The 16,433-nt window shown below is 33.8% G+C and overlaps 3 protein-coding genes across 3 annotated transcripts; 1 reads left to right on the top strand and 2 right to left on the bottom strand.

Annotated features, from left to right (window-relative positions):
• Positions 1-3,319: 3,319 nt before the first annotated feature.
• On the bottom strand, positions 3,320-5,663 carry LOC140968298 (cytochrome b-c1 complex subunit 7-like). The gene is made up of 4 exons (XM_073429211.1): positions 5,478-5,663; positions 5,241-5,398; positions 3,991-4,038; positions 3,320-3,584 (listed from the first exon to the last, which is right to left on the bottom strand). The coding sequence occupies exons 1-4, from the start codon at positions 5,572-5,574 to the stop codon at positions 3,516-3,518; spliced, it is 372 nt and encodes a 123-aa protein (XP_073285312.1). The 5' UTR covers positions 5,575-5,663; the 3' UTR covers positions 3,320-3,515.
• A 674-nt stretch (positions 5,664-6,337) lies between these two features.
• On the top strand, positions 6,338-8,555 carry LOC140968297 (probable histone H2A variant 3). Its single transcript, XM_073429210.1, has 2 exons — positions 6,338-6,571; positions 8,007-8,555. Exons 1-2 carry the CDS (start codon positions 6,461-6,463, stop codon positions 8,301-8,303), a joined length of 408 nt encoding a protein of 135 aa, XP_073285311.1. The 5' UTR covers positions 6,338-6,460; the 3' UTR covers positions 8,304-8,555.
• A 920-nt stretch (positions 8,556-9,475) lies between these two features.
• LOC140968274 (uncharacterized) lies at positions 9,476-12,246 on the bottom strand. The gene is made up of 4 exons (XM_073429182.1): positions 12,153-12,246; positions 11,881-12,074; positions 10,670-10,792; positions 9,476-10,000 (listed from the first exon to the last, which is right to left on the bottom strand). The coding sequence occupies exons 2-4, from the start codon at positions 12,035-12,037 to the stop codon at positions 9,756-9,758; spliced, it is 525 nt and encodes a 174-aa protein (XP_073285283.1). The 5' UTR covers positions 12,038-12,074; positions 12,153-12,246; the 3' UTR covers positions 9,476-9,755.
• Positions 12,247-16,433: the final 4,187 nt, after the last annotated feature.

The following is a 16,433-nucleotide window of genomic DNA, read 5'->3' as shown; positions in this document are numbered from 1 at the left end:
CATCTATGGTTCAATTTTATTCGTAAATTCCATATATTTTTCAGCAAAACCAATCCTATAATAAAATTAAAAATAAGTAAAATTGATAAATAAAATTGGTTTTGGCAAAACGCCAAGATGTTCCATTAGTGGTTGCATGTGTTACATTAATATAAATAATGGACTAACATCAATATCACGTAAATCAATAAAATTAAAATTAAAATTAAAATTAAAATTGAGTAATCCGAAATTTTAATTTTTTATACTCATTCATTAGTATAGTATACAGGGGAAATATATATTTGTTTTTGGGAAAAAAAAAAGGCGCTTCCTCTCTCTACCGCAGTCCATGGAATTATTACCTAAATTATTACATATTTATGTTGATAAGAAAATATAGAAGGTAAAACTAAAACCTGAAGATTTGAAAAAATAGACTTGTACAATTTTATTTTATTTTTTTTAAAAAAATATACGCTTCATTCCATCAAAAACACGTCATCCCCAATGTAGGATCATGTATCCAGGTCTAATTTTTTTATATAAAAAAAAAATTTGTATTCAGGTATCTTCTTTTCAAGTGATCCATTTGCTAAATTATTTAGGTCATTATTATTAATATATATGGATTACTATGATTTAAAAATAAAATGAGAGTTTGTCAGTTATAGTAAAGTAGTGGGTTCCAATTATTTTACATGATGGCATCAATGCATTTAAATTGAGAAACAAATGGGACTAAAATGAAACCAGCATTTTGTCATTTTCATTTGATGAGATGCTGTGGCAACGAAATTCAACTTGGTCACTGTTGACAAATAGCATTTGGGCAAACAAGAACATGAATTGAGAAAGTATTTTTTTGGGGTTTATTTACTTTTCTTATTTTACAAAATTTGGTTTTATTGTGTAAATTTTTTGTTTTGTTTTTTTAATAATATTTCAATGGAGTGTTGATGTGACATTGAAAGATGATATGTGACGTTACAAAATACTAACATGACATAAAAAATACTGATGTTGAATCAGAAATTGTGGACTTATCTGATATCACGCCAATAATTAAACTAAAATATAAAAATCAAACTTTGAAAACCCGAAATTGGAGTAGTCAGTTGACCAAAAAGCTACTCTTCTCACATATATGGAACATCTCTCTCGATGGTATTTCTAGTTTTTTTTCTATCGTCATAACTCTTGAATATCTTTCTATCACTAAAATTGTACGTAACGATGATGATTGATAGAACTATACGATAATAATATATCATAATTAAACCCTAGGTAAGCTGTCATGCATGGCTTCCATTTTCACCAATGAAATGTACATTTATGACATAGACATGTAGGGAAAGTGCATTAATTTTGCAGCTGATAGAGAATTAATAGTTCTTTAAGAAAATAGAAATATTCATGCACCGCAGCTCCTCAAGAAAATGACCCTATGTTTTTTTTTCATAAATCGACAGAAACCTATATTAATTAAATTTAGTGTCGGGTGCATGATTAAATTCGGTATGTCTAAATCTAGCATTTAAATTGTTTCTGCGCCAATCGGTCTCTTCATGCATATATATATTCAAAGATATGGTGTCCTGCAAATATATATTCTCTAATGAAATATCTCCTTTATGAGGTTTATCCCTACAAATTTCAGAAAAAAGTCATAGATGGTGGATATTTGTTGATTGAAAAATCATGATTTTTATATCACATTTTGCAAATATTATTCACGAATTTTAATCTATTTAATTCAGGAATATGATATTTGAAATGTATCTAAAAACATTTAATTTATCATATTTCAATAAGCTTTTTAACTTGTGGAATACATACTATTACTTTTTGGCATATTCAAGATTGAACATGATGTGGATTTTCCGCGGTGGAGTAAGCACATCATGTGGTACTGTTTACTTTTTATACGAGATCATCACAATGCCTCCGACAACTTAGTGTTTACTTTTTATACGAGATCATCTCAATGCATCCGACAACTTTTCAAATTCATCTAATCATCATCTTGTATTAAAAAATGTCCCACAACAAATTATCCAAATCCGAACATCTATGAATATTATATAATACTCCTATGATAAGAGGCCGATACCTCATCCATTCACTTAGCTTACTCTTAGGCGTACAAGTCATTACCTCACTCAGTTCAGGCCAAGGAGACCTAAGCTTAGCCTTGCATCCCAGATCGATGGAGTTCCACATGAACGCATTGGAGGATATTTGCTCGAGTCTCTCCAACTTCTTTGCCGATAACGAAACAAACAAGTACATGTGTTTGGGCATTGGAATGAATGGGTTCTACAATCGTCGATGCCCAAGTCTTATGATCCTATTAGGCAGTGAGCATATTTTGAGAATCCTGAACATGGTAGTTGAACCAGAGTTTTTTACTAGGAGAATTCGATTTTCAGTTGTATTACTTCATCATTAAATATTGAAGAGAGACAAAATGGAAGGTGATTTATTAAATACAAGAAGAACCAGTCCTTATATTAAAGGATGAGCATGCAATCACATGGAATGTCCACAAAAGTAGCTGCAAACACTTCTTCTATTTCTTCATATCTCAGCTTTGAGAAATCAAATTCAACCTCCTAGATGACACTGCAAACCATGATATGATTCGATTTTATGCATGTGCTGTCACGTTTATAGAAGTACAACGAATTTCGTATCATGTAATCTCGCCTATATTTCGCTGGGCACATTCACAAAAAACAACACTTGGCAAATAGAAAATTTCTTTCCCAAATTGAATTCTTAAAACACAAATGCATTCAAAGTTATCTGAAAAGAAAACTTTTTTATTTTCTCAATACACATTTTCCATGTCTTAACTATTAAATTCAAACAATCTCCAATCAATCAGTTCAATCTACCACATCCAAACATGTCTATTTTCTTTAGTTAGAAATACTTCGGTCAATAAAGTTTTCCATAAAAAAATGCACTGTCAATCTCAGTCGCCTAACTTCATCTTAGGTTTTGCCTCGAACATTCCAGCCCTTCCCATATAACTTATTGGGAGATGCTATGCCGCACGTAACACACCGGTGTAGTCTTGGCCATTGATATGCATGATCCCACCGGGTTTAAAATTTCCCCAACTTAAAGGTGTAAAGAAAAAAAAGCCAACACATCACCTAACAATCAATGTAACAAAGGCTGTAATACCTTTGAGTGCAGAAGATTTAAAATTAAACTCCTAGAAGTTGCAACTTCCATGTAAAAATGATGGCAGTCCTTTGTCCACACTTAAAAATCCCATATAAGTTAAACCGTTATTTCCCTAAAAAAATAAACTATTACTCATTAAGAATTGACGAAGAACGTGAATTTATTGCAAGCACCAATCCAGTAGCTGTTGGTAAAATTTTACAACCATACGGAAAGCAAACGCCTAACATACAAGTAAGCCAACGGATCATCCACTATCAACCAAACCAAAAAAGAACATATTATAGTCCACTTCTCAGAAAGGATCAAGTTCCTTATTTTGATCATTGCAAATCCATTCAGGGAAGGCTACGCTGATAAAGGGGCAAACCACCAAGTGCTTTGCGCTCAGCTCTCTCTCTCTTAACCTGCGGTGATATTATGAAGGAAGAAATAAATATTAGCCAGTACGAAGTATAGAAAATTAATAAAATTGGGGATTGGGGGTCGAGGCAAATTAAGAACCACAGTGACATGAAGGGTAGTGGCCTAAAAGCTAATACAGTTTGATTTGGTTATTTACTCCCCCATTTGGATTCAAAACTGGTGAGGCAACTCAGCCACATTTTTGTTAGCCAATTTGCATCAGATGTATACATGCAAAACATCTCAGAAGTAATCAGGCAAGAAAAGGAAAACAGAGACACGAGATAATATATTTTGCAATACCCTGGTGGATAGAGAAAATAAAAAATGGAAAAAAAATATAGTAATTCAATTACTTTAAAATGATAGTTTCGCACTAAGCACAGTAACACAGCCTAAAATACTTACAATAGTTAACATATCCTGAAGATAGCTCCTATATGGTGTCTGCATAGACTGTCATATCGAACAATAGGATTATTAGCGCACACAGAATATTAAAAGTCTATAATTTATCTAATTACTCTAATGAAAGTGCACTGGAAAACGTAAGATGGAACACAAGAAGTCGATAAAATGTTCACATTGATATTAGGACCATCAGGACTACTCAACAAATGCACGAGAAAAAAAGATAACCGCCAAAAAATTTGATAGATAGAACTTTACTTAATCCTAAAATACTGAACTTTGAATTAAGCTTCCAGTCCCCTCATTGCATGCAATCTATGGCGTGGACAGATAGTATATTACTATCCGATGCCATCATCATCGAACAAGAGAAGTGGAAAAGGTGCTTGTACAGGATAGAAATGGACAGTCTTATTCAAGTAAAACGAATCTAATTCTCATATTGCAGTGCCCCTTTTTGCTTCTGCTCCAATAATGTAGGATTTTGCGAATTTCAACTGTGGAGCAACATGGTGCGGAAAAGTGATGAAATAAGATTGATTCACAGTTGATTTGATAAAGGGTTTGCCCAGCAGTGCAGGGATTCAGTAGTGGAGGTTGTGATGGTTTTGGAGGCAAACCGAGATGCACTCACTAGTACTTTTCTAGGCATCATCAAGCAAACTATAGTAGTTAATAATCCAACCCAAAGATAGGGATACTTAGTAGCTTCTTCAGAACCCAACATAGGCAACATAGGTGCAGATTGATATAAATTAGTAAGTGCTTACAAGAGTAATCTGTCAATAACCCTATTTCCAACTTTCGAATGGTCCACAGCCCAACATTAGATTCTATCACAGTAAGTTTAAAAATTAATAGACAAATAAGTTTTCACACTATCGCATAGTTTCTGTTTCGTGGCTTCAAATCGTCGAGAATATGACACGCACACACACTCATGATAGGTATTAAAAACCTTAGAAAACTTTGTCATTCTCCAAGAATCGAAATCAAACAAGACTGAGAGACAAAACAGAACCCGGTAATAGGCTTAGCTTGATAGCATTTTCATTCAACAATCATTTTCAATTGGGAACTGGGAAATTCAAAGAATACACCAGTATAGAAACAAAGGAATTCACAAAGAAAATACTACCAAATCCACTCAATTTATCAAATCAAAATCAACAACTACTTACTCTCAGAAAATCCAAACATTCGAAGCTGTTAAGGTGACATGAACAAATACTAAGCTAAAAATTCACCTGAAGTTCTTCAGAGAGTTCTTCGTGCTTCAAGGAGAGGTCTATGGCGCGCTTCAGGCGCTGATTTCTCGCATCAACGATCTCTCTCGGCAGCCGATTTAGCGCCTCCTTTATATCCAGATCGTACATCGGATCGTACAAATCATCGTATCGTAGCCCTAATTCAAACATCACCAAACAAATTAAAAAAAATCGTAAAAATAAAATCGCACACGCATATGCAAATCTTATCAGTACCATATTTCCGGAGGCGACCGGAGATGGCTTTCATGTGCATAGCGGCGAGCGGATTGCGCCTCGGGTCCACAAGCCATTTGGAGAGGGCGGACAGCATGTCTTCGCTGCGTCTAGAAATTTCTGCAGCTGATTCCGTTTGCAATTTGGGTGTATAATGGAACGAGCTTCGGAGCACTCAGTTGGGCCATATATTCCAAAATCCTCGACCCATTAATCAAACCCATTAACTAAGTTACTTGACCCAAAGCTACATTAAAGAAAAATAAACTACATCGAAAAATGAAATCAACCCGTTGTCTTAACGGTTTTTTTTGCTAGGAATTCAATAATTTTACAACTGGGTTAAGTCTCTTGTGAGATAGTCTTACGAATTTTTATTTGTGAGACGGATCAATTCTACCGATATTCACAATAAAAAGTAATACTCTTAATATAAAAATTAATAATTTTTTTTGATGACCCAAATAAGATATTCGATCCACGAAATTGATCCGTGAGACCGTCTTACAAAAATTTTTGTGTCACACGGTGTAACCGTGAAATAGGTCTATCCAAATCATATATGCAGTTAAAAATAACAATTTTGGCTTAAAAAAAATAATTTTAACTCAAATTTGTATATATTACACAATATGTATTTGACATAAAATATAATATTTTATTTTAAATCAACATATATTTTATAATATTTTTCATAATATAATTAACCAAATATAATTATTTTTCTTAAAAAATAATAATTTAAATATAAAAATAATATTTTTCATACATCAATATTTTCCACAAAACAACATTTATTAAACGATATTTTTCATAGAGCCCGAATAGCTCCCGATGATTCGTATATATATATTTACACACTCGGTCACTACGATATCCAAAATCCCGATTCGTAGACCGAGAAAGAGTGCTTCTTCCTCGTCTTCGTCTTCGCCGAAATTCAATTTTCTTCGTTAAATCTTGAAATTTTGTAGATCTGAAGAATGTCTGGAAAAGGGGCAAAGGGTCTGTTGACGGGGAAAACCCCAGCATCAAAGGACAAAGACAAGGACAAAAAGAAGCCCACCTCTCGCTCCTCTCGCGCTGGACTTCAGGTTCATTCCTGCTCTCTTTCTTGTTTTTTTATTTTTTCTTCTGGAGGAAAGGAATCGATTCCGAAGCTATTCTAACCCCGCGCACTGTTTTTTTGTGTGCATAATTCGTTGGTATTTTCTGTTTCTGTGTTCTTTTTCTTGGTTATTCCAGCATTTTTATGGGGGTTTAAGAGGTTCACTTTATTTTTACAGTTTTTCTGTAATTTCCTTTTTCATAACTGATGAGTTTTTTCTTGTGTGATTTTCTGTAATTATGTTGTGTTCTTGTTGACAATTTAGTGGGATTGTAGTTGTATTTCCCTTTTAAATTTTTTTCTGGGTCTGGTATATCCTTGAATGGAGTAATTTAATAGCAGATCATGTTTGTACGTGTGGTTGGAAATTGGAATTGAAGAAAAACTGTGAACTAGCACAAACTTAAAGTCTCAGAAAATAGTTATCGACTTTAAGTTATAGTTAGTGAAGGCGTAAACGGAATGTGCTTAAACTCAAGGTTCGGCAAGGTGCAACTTTTACCCCGAGAGATCTGCCCGAGGTGTGTATGACGGTGGTGTGCTTTGACGCCTTTAAGATGTTTACGTTAAAGGAATGGTCACTTTAAGTGAAGTTAATGTAATAAGCATTTACATGTGTTTATATTTCAAAGATTATGTTTATTATTGATCAATGATTTGTTAATTACTAACCATGTTCCTCATGATATAATTTTCTTTGTGAGTCTTAGTTTTGTGATTCTTTTATTAGATGCGGGCTTGTGTTTCACATCAATAAGGTGCATGCCTCAACTTTGTTCTTCAGCCTAGGGTCCAGGGTGTGTATGCTTCTAGTGCTATTTGCGTGTTTAATAACTATGCTAAAAACATTGAGCTATCAAGAGTTACAATGGGATTTCATAGCTTTTTGGTAGCTTTTAGTGATTGGATATGTTGTGTGTGATGATGTTTCTAGTCTGTGGAATTTGTGTGAGAATGGGTTCTTGCNTATTAGTTGTATGTTTTGGTACCAAGATTGCACATTTGATTCATTTCAAGCCTGTTGCAGTACTTATTAAGAGCAACAATAATAGATTTTAAAAGTGTATGTTGTCTGAAGGGTTCATATGTATTCTAAGATGTAGAAACAATTTTCTGTAAATAAGACCGAAAACCAAAAAGAATACTACTGTCTTCTGCTGATATTACTGGGGTATGCTATTTGTCGCAATAAAGAAGAATGATTTAGACTGCCAATGATTTATTTTCATTTGAATATGAAAAAATAACCATGATTCATTTACCAGTGTGATGACACGTTGCTAAACTTTTACAGGCTCCCAGGAATTTTGTTATTATACATTGAAGAGTTCTTTTTTTCTTTCTAAAAAGATTAACAATAAGCTTTTGTTTGCTTTGCAATGGGAAATTAGTAGATATTACTTAATTTTACACTCCTACAGTTCCCTGTTGGCCGAATTCACCGGCTCCTGAAGGAGCGAGCTACAGCTCATGGACGAGTAGGTGCCACAGCTGCTGTTTATTCTGCGGCAATATTAGAGTACCTAACTGCGGAAGTGTTAGAGTTGGCTGGTAATGCTAGCAAGGATTTGAAGGTGAAGCGTATCACACCACGTCATTTGCAGCTGGCAATACGTGGAGATGAGGAACTTGATACTCTTATCAAAGGAACAATAGCTGGTGGCGGAGTGATACCGCATATCCACAAGTCACTCATCAACAAGTCCTCCAAGGAGTAGAAATCAATATTCTTGAGTAAACATCGTTAACAGTGGCAGGTGCAATTCAAGATTTGAGCTTAGGACTTCGACATACTTATATGCTAGTTTATTCTCATGTTATGAAGTTGGAGTTTATGGCTTCCGTTTCTTTGTCGAGTTTAGAACTTTAGGGAAACATGGCGGATAGCGTTTGTTTTCTATAACGTGTGATTTTTGTGGCATTACTTGAGTGATCAATTTCATGTGTAATATTACATTGCATTTTGTTGCTTTTGGTTTGTTGGATTGCATAGATCCAAATTAAATCGATGTGTTCGGTTGATCCTTTTTCCAAAATAATAATAATAATAATATTGCTTATTTTCGTTTGGTTTGTTCATCAAAGCGAACCCACAATCTGAATAAAATCCCTCCTGAACTCCTCAACAATAATGCCGACAATTTCGAAAACTAACAACTTGCTGAGATAAATTCATCTTCATGCTACAATTACATTTGCAATTATTCCCTTGCGACAACTCTCTTTACACAGGACCTAACAATACATACAGTTCACAGATACAGAAAATCACTGCAAAATCAAGGACCCTTTTGTCACAGATGCAAAATGAAGTTTTGATTATTTTTAAGTATATATTTCTAATATAAAGCAATGAATAGTGAAACCATATACATTCAAAGAAAAATGTTATCAAGGTATAACTTGAGAAGTTGGTGGTTTATCAATTTTTAGAAAATAAATATGATTTTTCTTAAACATTAATAAAATAAAAGAGTATAAAAATTCGAGCTTATTTAAATTAAGAAAACCACATTATAAATTAATTTTTTTAAAACAATCAATCATGTTTATTTAGAAATTATAGTTAATTTGTTTATATTTTGGCTCTCTCTTATAAAATTTAAAAGAAATACATTTTTTATATAAATAAAGTAAGAATTGGAAGGTCAAGGATATAATTTTTTATTGTACTTATGTTTATTATTGAAAACCAAATTTTTTAAAATTATTTTCAGATTGTTATTGTCTTATAGTTAATTGAATTAAAAAGGGTATTTCTATTTCTGAATTTAAAAAATGTATAAATTTTGTAAAATTTATTAATTCTTATCATTATGTTTTTAGAATTTTTTTAGCATAGTGCTTTGATTACTAGACTTTTAAAGCTGCCACAAAACAAATCAAGCCATTAATTTTAACCACACCGAGTACCCATATGCCTTTATGAGCCGGCCAGTATATAAAAGATGTACAGAGAATAATAAAAACATTTTAAAATGTAATTAAAATATAAGTATAAATTATCTATTTTTCAACTGCAACTGCAACTGCTGTCTTCTACAAGAAAACCCCTCCCGGAAAACTGAAGCGATATTTCAATTCTTTCGACTCATTTCTACCATAACCGAATGGACGATTTTAAGAATGAGTAAAGTTTCAATTGGTCCATCAACGTAACATGATAATCATCAAGACGAGAAACTGGATCCAAGTAGTTTTTTCTTTGTTTGAGATTCGGTAATGAACTTGGAAACCACATAGCAGTCTGGTGGAGTAATGTTTGTATAATAGTTGTGGATTGTTTCTGTGATTTCAAAACCAAATTTCATGTAGAACTTGATCGCATCCTCATTATTCGTTTGCACATGCAAATAAACCTCACCAATGTTCTGCTTCACACAAAGATCAAGCACATGATTCAATAACCTCGAACCTACGCCACATCAATGAATGAAGTCAGGACATAAAGAGCTTTTTTTCCCGCACATACTACAAAAGAAGTGGGCACCATTTGGAATTAGATAATAAATATTTGAATTACAAATAGTGGAGATAGAAGAAAGAAATAACATAATTGAAGGCCTATGTCCATTCTACAGTAACTAGCCGGCTAAAACTTTTATCATCCCCTGTTTGTTTATATAGGTGAAGATGTATTAAGATAAATTTGATAAAAAGATCTCTCATAAAACTAAATCAAAATGAAATTATATCAAAGATATAACGGAAACTCATTAACTTCATACATGATTCCAAATATCTTCAACGATTTCTAAAATTATTATTGTATATTAGGAGAAAGGACTTTACTTGAATTAAAAAAAAATTTAAGATATCCTGAAATTCGGCCACTACAGATTTTGTAGTAACAACCGATTACACTGTTTGATGAAGACAAATTATGAAGTGGAGTGATCAAGGTGGACATCAAATTCCAGAGGTCCACTTTTGTGCCCATATGTTCAAACAAATTGAACACAAATCCATTATGACTAAACATCTCCACTATCTGTATGCCACTTTTCATCAGTTCAGTGCATACAAGACATTTTTCCAAACTTTTTAGAAGTAAAATAAAATGGAAGAGGATCAAAATACTCACCAACACCCAATCCACGGTATGGAGCCAATACACCCAACGTCATTATGTATACACGAATAGCACCGCTGTCTTTCTTCTCAAGACGGCATGCAATGGATCCCACACATATGTCACTGTAATAGGCTGAAAATATAAAGAAAAACTTCAGAGTCAGAAACACAAGTAAAATCTGTCACAGACTGATCATCATGCCTGTTCGAATATGACTTTAATTTTTAAGCAACACGTTTTCTAGTGTTTTTCCAGTCTGATCAATAATATTTTTGTAGAATTATCACAAAATATGCATTTCCAGCCATTAAATCTTCCAATTATGCTTTTATCAGATACCTTACTGGGAGAAAGTTGGAGTACTTCTAATCAATGGTTCTATTTGCTCAGGTACCCCTTTGACCTTGCTCAGGTACCCCTTTGACCTTGCGCCTGAGTTTACATTGCATTCTTTTTTCTTTTTTTTTTTTTTTGTGTTTTCCTATAAAAAAAAACAGTGCATTCTTTTCTACCCTACAATTACCTCTTTGGCACAAATTACCATTTCTTTTAATTACATAACAGCAACTTATAGTCTTGGCATGCTTGGTAGGTTCCTAGTTACCAATTAACTAATCTAAGCCTAGGTGGAACGTGAAGAAAAAATTTGTCCTCCGTGAACCCGACCAACCAAGTGTCCCCTCCGCTATGCTCAATTTCATTCGTTTTTTCACAAAAGGCCAAGTTTTATGAGAATTTTCCTATCTTCTTGCCTCACTATGTTTCATAATATTTAAACTTGAGACGAATTGCTCCTACACCAGTTCAGATTCTGTGGGTGATGGAAAGAATTCAACTAAAAAGTTAGTTGCTGCATGGAGTTGCGCTAGATGGATCACGACTCACGTAAGTGAGAAGACTAGGTAACCATGGTTATTATGCTCATGGAGGATCTTCTTTCTGTGGGTCTTAAGGGGTATGGAATCGATGGAAGACTAAAGCAATGCATCATTGAAGCATATTCGTTCACGGTTTGAAAATAACAGAAAGCCATTAAATTGAACACATAAGCACGGGTAATCATAGTTTTTCTTAACCCTGAAACACACGAACTAATATTTTTCCCAATCATAGCGACAAAGAACACGATTTTCGACTTACTCGAGATATGACACAGCAATTAAAAACCCAGTTAGCTCAATTGGAAATGAAACTAATCCAGTCGGAAAACGAACACAAACCTAATTTGGTAAATTCACCGGAGGTGAGGGCATCGGCATAATACTTATCGTTGTACCGAACGGGGAAAAGAGCAGTGTTGAGCTTCTTCAATTGCATCAGATTCTTGTCCCTCACACCGTCCAATGAAATCGAAACTTCTCGGCCTCTTACCCCCATTATCACCTGGTAATCTCCTTCGTCTCAGACAAGTTATCTGCACAATGAAATGAAAACAAGGAAGCTCAATTTACAGTGCTTATATAGTCATATATACGTAGAGAGGAAAAAGTACATTGCAGGGAAATAAGGAGCTGAGGAGCGGAGGGGCGACCGCAAACGATGAAACTGAAGGCTGCGCCGTGGAAGATATAAACGGCGGCGTTGTTATTATTCTATATTCTCGCGTGAAATGACATTTTGACCCTTAGATCATACCCCTTCCAAGCGTTAAAATATTTTATTTTATTTTGTTGATTTTGATTTCTTAAAGTAATTAACTAATTTATGAGTATTTTTTATATTCAATAAATCATTTTTTACAATTATCTCAAACCATTCTTATTCTTTAATAAATTAATTAATAAATACGACAAAGGATATAAACTGATGAATAAGAAAATCAATCTTATTCATCAATAAATATTATTGATGTTGTGAAAAAGTAAAAATTTACGGTAAAAAGTAAAAATCTCAAACTCTCAAAATTATCACACTACACACTTTATAATATTTTTCTCTCAACTCAATTGTGATTTTCTTCACAAATGAGAGATCTATTTATAGAAAATTTTTACAAATAATCCAAAAATAAAATACATCATTACCTACATCATCACACACTAATTTTCAATATTCAACACCTAATTTTACCTAATTTTCAACATTCAACATTCACATTTTCAACACAAATATTTAACACATTTTTAAATAATTTTTCAACACTCCCCCTTGTGATGATGATCATAATGATTGTATACATTACGTGTTTTTATACTGCCTCGTTAAAAACCTTACTAGGAAAAACCCATTGGGATAAAAACCATAGTAAGGGAAAAAGAGTGCAGTCACGTAAACTCCCCCTCATGTTGACACGAACAATTCTTCACAAATTTCGTAGATTGCGCATCCCAATATTATATATGTGCTTTCTGAATATTGTCGTAGGAAGTGCCTTTGTGAAGAGATCTGATGAGTTTTCACTTGATTGAATGTGACGAACATCAATACATTTATTCTTCTCAAGCTCCTTGGTGAATGCGAAGAACTTAGGAGGAATATGTTTAGTTCTGTCGCTTTTTATGTATCCTTCTTTCATTTGAGCAACACATGCAGCATTATCTTCATATAGTATCACAGGCTTCTCGTCGAATGATAATCCGCATGAGATTTGGATATGTTGAGTCATTGATTTTAACCACACACATTCACGGCTTGCTTCATGTAGTGCAATAATCTCGGCATGATTTGATGAAGTTGTTACAAGTGTTTGTTTCTGTGAACGCCAAGAAATTGCAGTGCCTCCACGAGTAAATACATATCCAGTTTGAGAACGTGCTTTGTGTGGATCAGATAAGTATCCAGCATCGGCATAACCAATTATACTTGGATTAGCATCTTTTGAATACAAAAGTCCCAAGTCTGTCGTTCCTCGTAGATAACGGAATATATGTTTAATTCCGTTCCAATGTCTCTTTGTTGGATATGTGCTAAATCTTGCCAATAAATTTACGGCAAAAGATATATCAGGCCTTGTACAATTTGTAAGATACATAAGGGCACCGATAGCACTTAGATATGGTACTTCTGGACCAAGAATATCTTCATCATCTTCACATGGACGGAATGGATCCTTTTCTATGTTTAATGATCTAACAACCATTGGAGTACTTAAAGGATTTGATTTGTCCATATTAAAACGTTTAAGGATCTTTTCTGTATAATTTGTCTGGTGAACAAATATTCCACATTCTTTTTGTTCAATTTGTAAACCCAGACAATACTTGGTTTTTCCAAGATCCTTCATTTCAAATTCTTCTTTCAAGTATGACACAACTTCTTGAATTTCCTTATTTGTTCCAATGATGTTTAAATCATCAACATATACAGCAATAATTACGCATCCGGATGTTGTTTTCTTAATGAAAACACAAGGGCATATTGAATTATTTACATATCCCTTTTTCATCAAGTGATCACTTAGCCTATTATACCACATTCTGCCGGATTGCTTCAACCCATATAATGATCTTAGTAATTTCACAGAATAACATTCTCTGGGTTTTGAACTTTGTGCTTCAGGCATCTTAAATCCTTCAGGGATTTTCATATATATATTACTATCAAGTGATCCATATAAGTAGGCTGTAACAACATCCATAAGACGCATTTCTAAATTTTCAGATACTGCCAAGCTAATCAAATACCGAAACGTAATTGCATCCATCACAGGAGAATACGTTTCTTCATAATCAATTCCAGGCCTTTGAGAAAAACCTTGTGCAACAAGTCGAGCTTTATATCTTACTATTTCATTTTTCTCATTTCGCTTTCGAATAAAAACCCATTTGTATCCAACAGGTTTTACACCTTCAGGTGTAAGGACTATAGGTCCAAAAACATTACGTTTATTTAGCGAATCCAATTCAACCTGGATGGCATCTTTCCATTTTATCCAATCCTGCCGATTTTTACATTCACCAAAAGATTTTGGTTCATGATCTTCATTATCATTTATGATGTCGATTGCCACATTATAAGAAAATATATCATCAATTTCTTCTATATCTTTTCGGTTCCATATTTTTCCAGTATTAATATAATTGATAGAGATTTCATGATTCTCGTCAGTTTGTGGTTCTGACAAAACATTTTCATCATCATGTGTTTCTTCAGGAACATCATTCTCTATTTTGTGATCATTATGTGTTTCTTCAGGAACATCATTCTCTATTTTGTGATCATTGTGTTTCTCTATGAATTTTCTTTTTCGAGGATTTTTATCCTTGGAACCAACTGGCCTTCCACGCTTCAGGCGTTTAATGACATCATGACTATCTTCAATTTGTTTCTTCGGAATTTCAATTCGAGCAGGGGCATTTGCAGCATGTATATATGATTTAGTTACCCCTTTTGTGTCTGCAAATGCATCTGGTATTTGATTTGCTATTCTTTGCAAGTGCACAATTTGCTGTACATCTTTTTCACATTGTTTTGTTCTTGGATCCAGATGTAACAATGATGATACATACCATGTAATTTCTTTTTCGGTATGTTTCTGTTCTCCCCCTAACATTGGGAAGATTTCCTCATTAAAATGACAATCAGCAAAACGTGCTGTGAACACGTCGCCTGTCTGTGGTTCAAGATATCGAATGATCGATGGACTATCATAACCAATATAAATTCCAATCTTTCTTTGAGGTCCCATTTTCTTTCGTTGAGGTGGTGCAATAGGCACATACACCATACATCCAAAAATTCTCAGATGAGAAATGTCTGGTTCTTTACCAAATGCAAGCTGCAATGGGGAGTATTTATGATATGCACTTGGTCTGATGCGAATTAATGAAGCAGCATGTAAAATTGCATGTCCCCATATAGAAATAGGGAGCTTTGTTTTCATAATCATTGGTCTAGCAATCATTTGCAGACGTTTAATCAATGATTCAGCCAATCCATTTTGAGTATGTACATGAGCAACAGGATGCTCAACAATGATTCCCATAGACATACAATAATCATTGAAAGTCTGGGAAGTAAATTCACCAGCATTATCAAGTCTAATTTTCTTGATTGTATAATCGGGAAATTGATTCCTCAATTTTATTATTTGAGCAAGTAATCTTGCAAATGCAACATTTCGAGTTGACAATAAACATACATGTGACCATCTGCTGGAGGCATCAATCAATACCATAAAGTATCTGAATGGTCCACATGGTGGATGGATTGGTCCACAAATATCACCCTGAATACGTTCAAGAAACATTGGTGATTCAGTTTGGATTTTGGCTGGTGATGGTCTTATAATAAGTTTTCCAAGAGAACATGCTTTACATTGAAACTTATTATTCTGAAAGATCTTCTGGTCTTTCAATGGATGACCATGTGTATTTTCTATAATTCTTCGCATCATTGTTGAACCAGGATGTCCTAATCGATCATGCCAATTGGTTAATATTGAAGAATTATCAATTACCATGTTTGATTCAATGGGACGTATATGTGTATAATGCAATCCAGTAGGGAGCATTGGTAGTTTTTCAATCACATATTTCTTTCCTGATTTATATGTGGTAAGACACATATATTTCTCATTCCCTTCATTCATTGTTTGAGTATCATACCCATGGGAATATATATCATTAAAACTCAACAAATTTCTTTTCGATTGTGGTGAATATAAAGCATCATTGATCAAAAATTTTGTACCATTAGGTAACAAAAATTGTGCTTTACCACATCCTTTAATCAAGTCTACAGGACCTGATATTGTATTCACCGTTGTTTTTGTTGGTTTTAGTTCCAAGAAATATCTTTTATCTCGGAGGATAGTGTGCGTTGTACCACTATC

This window comes from Primulina huaijiensis, unplaced genomic scaffold (genome assembly GCF_012295235.1).
Source record: "Primulina huaijiensis isolate GDHJ02 unplaced genomic scaffold, ASM1229523v2 scaffold3501, whole genome shotgun sequence".
NCBI classification, from domain to species: domain Eukaryota; kingdom Viridiplantae; phylum Streptophyta; class Magnoliopsida; order Lamiales; family Gesneriaceae; genus Primulina; species Primulina huaijiensis.
This window is presented reverse-complemented; position numbering and strand designations above follow the sequence as displayed.

Excerpts from the sequence above, each read along its gene's own strand:
- LOC140968274 (XM_073429182.1), bottom strand. The coding sequence starts at position 12,037 with ATGGGGGTAAGAGGCCGAGAAGTTTCGATTTCATTGGACGGTGTGAGG. Across the intron at positions 10,793-11,880 it reads CGGTGAATTTACCAAATTAG|CCTATTACAGTGACATATGT; the intron begins GTTTGTGTTCGT and ends TTATATTTTCAG. Across the intron at positions 10,001-10,669 it reads ATACCGTGGATTGGGTGTTG|GTTCGAGGTTATTGAATCAT; the intron begins GTGAGTATTTTG and ends GATGTGGCGTAG.
- LOC140968297 (XM_073429210.1), top strand. The coding sequence starts at position 6,461 with ATGTCTGGAAAAGGGGCAAAGGGTCTGTTGACGGGGAAAACCCCAGCA. Across the intron at positions 6,572-8,006 it reads CCTCTCGCGCTGGACTTCAG|TTCCCTGTTGGCCGAATTCA; the intron begins GTTCATTCCTGC and ends ACACTCCTACAG.
- LOC140968298 (XM_073429211.1), bottom strand. The coding sequence starts at position 5,574 with ATGCTGTCCGCCCTCTCCAAATGGCTTGTGGACCCGAGGCGCAATCCG. Across the intron at positions 4,039-5,240 it reads AACTCTCTGAAGAACTTCAG|TCTATGCAGACACCATATAG; the intron begins GTGAATTTTTAG and ends TCGATATGACAG. Across the intron at positions 3,585-3,990 it reads TTCAGGATATGTTAACTATT|GTTAAGAGAGAGAGAGCTGA; the intron begins GTAAGTATTTTA and ends ATATCACCGCAG.